This window comes from Sinocyclocheilus grahami, unplaced genomic scaffold (assembly GCF_001515645.1).
Source record: "Sinocyclocheilus grahami isolate Dianchi unplaced genomic scaffold, SAMN03320097.WGS_v1.1 scaffold2598.1, whole genome shotgun sequence".
Classification (NCBI taxonomy): domain Eukaryota; kingdom Metazoa; phylum Chordata; class Actinopteri; order Cypriniformes; family Cyprinidae; genus Sinocyclocheilus; species Sinocyclocheilus grahami.
In genome coordinates, this window is record NW_015507777.1 from 10849 (window position 1) to 14385 (window position 3537).

Below are 3537 nucleotides of genomic sequence, written 5' to 3' on the forward strand. Positions count from 1 at the left end.
CTCTCGCTCTCTCTCTCTCTCCCTCTCTCTCTCTCTCTCTCTCTCTCTCTCTCAGAGATGGCATGTATTTCACTGACGCGTGGATCAGTCGTATCAAACCTGATGTTGGAGACAACTGGAGGTTAAAGGTGTTCATCCGCTCGCAGTCACTCTTGTGTTCGGTTCACTCGTCTTACAGGGACTTTTATTTTTCATGTTTGTTTGTTTGTTTTTTCAGATCAGCAATTTAAAGAAGATATTGAAAGGTATTCTGGATTACAACCATGAGGTGAGACGCATGTGTCTGTGTGATCCTGTCTATGTTGGTGTATGTAATAGTCATATGATTCTTTGTTGAACTGAGCCGTCTCCTCTCTGTCCGTCTGTGCTTCTGCAGGTGTTGGGGCAGCAGATCAGTGACTTCACTCTTCCAGACGTCAGTCTCATCGCAGAGCATTCAGATTCAGCTGAACTGGGCCGAATGTTGCAGCTCATCCTGGGCTGCGCTGTTAACTGCGAACAGAAGCAAGGTGTGTGTGTGTGTGTGTGTGTTATTGTGTGTGTGTGTGTCATTGTGTGTGTGTGTGTGTTATTGAGTGTGTGTGTGATTGTGTGTGTGTGTGTGTGTGAGTGAGTGTGTTATAGTGTGTGTGTGTGAGTGTGTGTGTGTGAGTGTGTGTGTGTGAGTGTGTGTGTGTGAGTGTGTGTGTGTGAGTGTGTGTGTGTGAGTGTGTGTGTGTGAGTGTGTGTGTGTGAGTGTGTGTGTGTGAGTGTGTGTGTGTGAGTGTGTGTGTGTGAGTGTGTGTGTGTGAGTGTGTGTGTGTGAGTGTGTGTGTGTGAGTGTGTGTGTGTGAGTGTGTGTGTGTGAGTGTGTGTGTGTGAGTGTGTGTGTGTGAGTGTGTGTGTGTGAGTGTGTGTGTGTGAGTGTGTGTGTGTGAGTGTGTGTGTGTGAGTGTGTGTGTGTGAGTGTGTGTGTGTGAGTGTGTGTGTGTGAGTGTGTGTGTGTGAGTGTGTGTGTGTGAGTGTGTGTGTGTGAGTGTGTGTGTGTGAGTGTGTGTGTGTGAGTGTGTGTGTGTGAGTGTGTGTGTGTGAGTGTGTGTGTGTGAGTGTGTGTGTGTGAGTGTGTGTGTGTGTGTTATTGTGTGTGTGTGTGTTATTGTGTGTGTGTGTGTGTTATTGAGTGTGTGTGTTATTGTGTGTGTGTGTGTGTGTGAGTGAGTGTGTTATAGTGTGTGTGTGTGAGTGAGTGTGTGTGTGTGAGTGAGTGTGTGTGTGAGTGTGTTATAGTGAGTGTGTGTGTTGTCCCTTTTCATCTCAAACCACATAGACTTTATATCAGACAATTGCTGGACTTGAAGGTGGCGCTCGCCATGATCTGGCGACACATCTCTAAATGGCTCTGGCCATACATCTCGGAGAACTAGATCATCCACGTATGGAGGCTGACTCTTTGGAGAAGACGATCGGGATGCATTCTCTGACGTGGGTGCATCTACTTCCATTCCAGCTTCATTCAGATGTTTAGCTGATGGCACTCTCTTCACAAAGCCTGATCCATGAACTTGATAGTCTGCTAGATGTGCAGGCGGCTTTATTTGTCGTCTAGGTCGGACAACAGGAGGATCTGACTCAGAACGGGATGTCATCTCTCTACAGTGATTCACTAATCCGGCTCGAAGGACCACTTGAAGTGAAGGGTTCGTTGGTTGTAGTATGGGGGTGTGAAACACAGTAGGCAGTCTGTCAGGACTGAGTGAGATGGTTTCTTAATTGAAGAGAAGCACTCAATCGAGTTGGTTGATGTCTGATTTACTGAAAGCTTTGTGGGTATACATGGATACATGGATGTGAAATGGATTAAACAAGAGAAATAAACTTAATTATATAAATATACAAATGTTCCACAATAAACATTAAAACATTAAAACACACCCAATATAAATATAACCATGCTATATTACACTATTTAACATGGGCGCTTATGCTCTAAATGTCCACAAGTGGCGCTATCCGCACATGAATGCAGTACGAGGGCAGGGTAACATGCCTGGATATGGACTAATTGGATGATTGCTACATGCAAACAAGAACCGTCGCATAACGCGCACACACAATGATAAGGTTAATATTCAATAATAACACAATGTACAGCATATAAGTATCTCACAACGAGGAAGATCACCGAAATCCTCGCGAATGCACTGAATCGAGCAGGCAATACAGGCAGCGCCATGCCAACCGGCCACTCCTCAATCGGTACAAGAACAACAGCTGATCACTTACTTCACATGTACGCACACTGTAACCCAGTATAAACTCGAAGTCAATGTGGTCTTTAAAGTAACTCTGAATGAACTAGAATACCGCTGCCAAACTCTATCTTCTCACATTTGCTGTGTCTCTCTTTAGCCTGTGATTCAGCTCCGCCTTCCGTGGTGACATTGCAGCCGCGCTGAACATTCTGATTGGTCAGAATAATCCGTGACTTAGAGACAGCCGAGCCTTTTGTACAACAGTATTTACTGAAGGGGTAATCCACAAATGTAATCCAAAAACAGGCAAAGGTCACACACAATAAATAATCCAAACAAAGACAGAGTTCGGGGCTGAGGCAAACAGAGAAGTCCACGATAAGGGAATCAAAAACCAGGAACCAAGACATGGGCGAACCTGGATAAAAGGCTAGGAAATGCAGTTGTGACACACACAAGACTTAGCAATGACTGACAGAGAGAACTGGGCTTATATAGGGTGAGCTAACAAGGCTAATGAGACACAGGTGCAAACAATGAGTGCTGCTGAGACCAGGCAGAGGATTATGGGGAATGAAGTCCTTGATAGAGTGGCAGTAGTCTGGGATGGAGTGCCCTCTGGTGTCCATCAAGGGCACTCCAGCTGGTGTTTGTGACAATATCACATTTGCCTTTAGGGTTTAGGTTTAGGGTTGGGTTTAGCGAAGGTGCTAAGTTATTTTCAAACTCGATAGAGCATTAACCTTTTAGCGCCACTCATCACATTTACAGTTACTATTTCTCCCATTCATATACAACAGGTCCATCTCCTACAAGTGGCTTTTAGCATTACTCCCCTTATAATATCTCAGACCACACTACTGAAGTATGTAGTTGGTATGCTTTGAGAGTTTATACACTGCAGCCATCACCATTCAGCAGCTTCGTTTGCTCTTCCTTGTCCTCCTCTCATGTCTCACCATCTTTCTCTTTACCTCCCCTCTCTCATTTGTCTACACCAAGCAGTGACGGCTTATGTAACAGCTCCAAACTTAGCTTCCTATTTGAACGACATGTTACATTTCAGTTTTTTTTTCTTCCATTACATGACTCATTTTAGTTATTACCGTTTGACAAAGAGAACAAGATGATGGGGAGGGCTGATCTGATGGAAGCAAGAGAGAAAGATCGAGAATAAGAGGAAAACGAGAGAAGTGGAAGAGAAAATAAGGATTCAATTATTTAGTCTCTACAGAGTGAGTCTGACCCAGATGAGGCTTTTGGCACTATTCATAGGCCAGAGGTGCATGATGCTTCATGGGGGCTG

At 44.7% G+C, this 3537-nt stretch overlaps 1 protein-coding gene across 1 annotated transcript in view; it reads left to right on the forward strand.

The window, feature by feature from the left end:
- Window positions 1–2464, forward strand: part of LOC107575370 (protein Hook homolog 3) — a 9534-nt gene extending 7070 nt beyond the window's left edge. The window contains exons 3-6 of the mRNA XM_016261758.1: window positions 56–128; window positions 218–268; window positions 377–558; window positions 2401–2464. Coding sequence (XP_016117244.1) covers window positions 56–128; window positions 218–268; window positions 377–558; window positions 2401–2464 — 370 coding nt within the window. The remainder of the gene's footprint in view (window positions 1–55; window positions 129–217; window positions 269–376; window positions 559–2400) is intronic.
- The last annotated feature ends 1073 nt before the right edge of the window (window positions 2465–3537 follow it).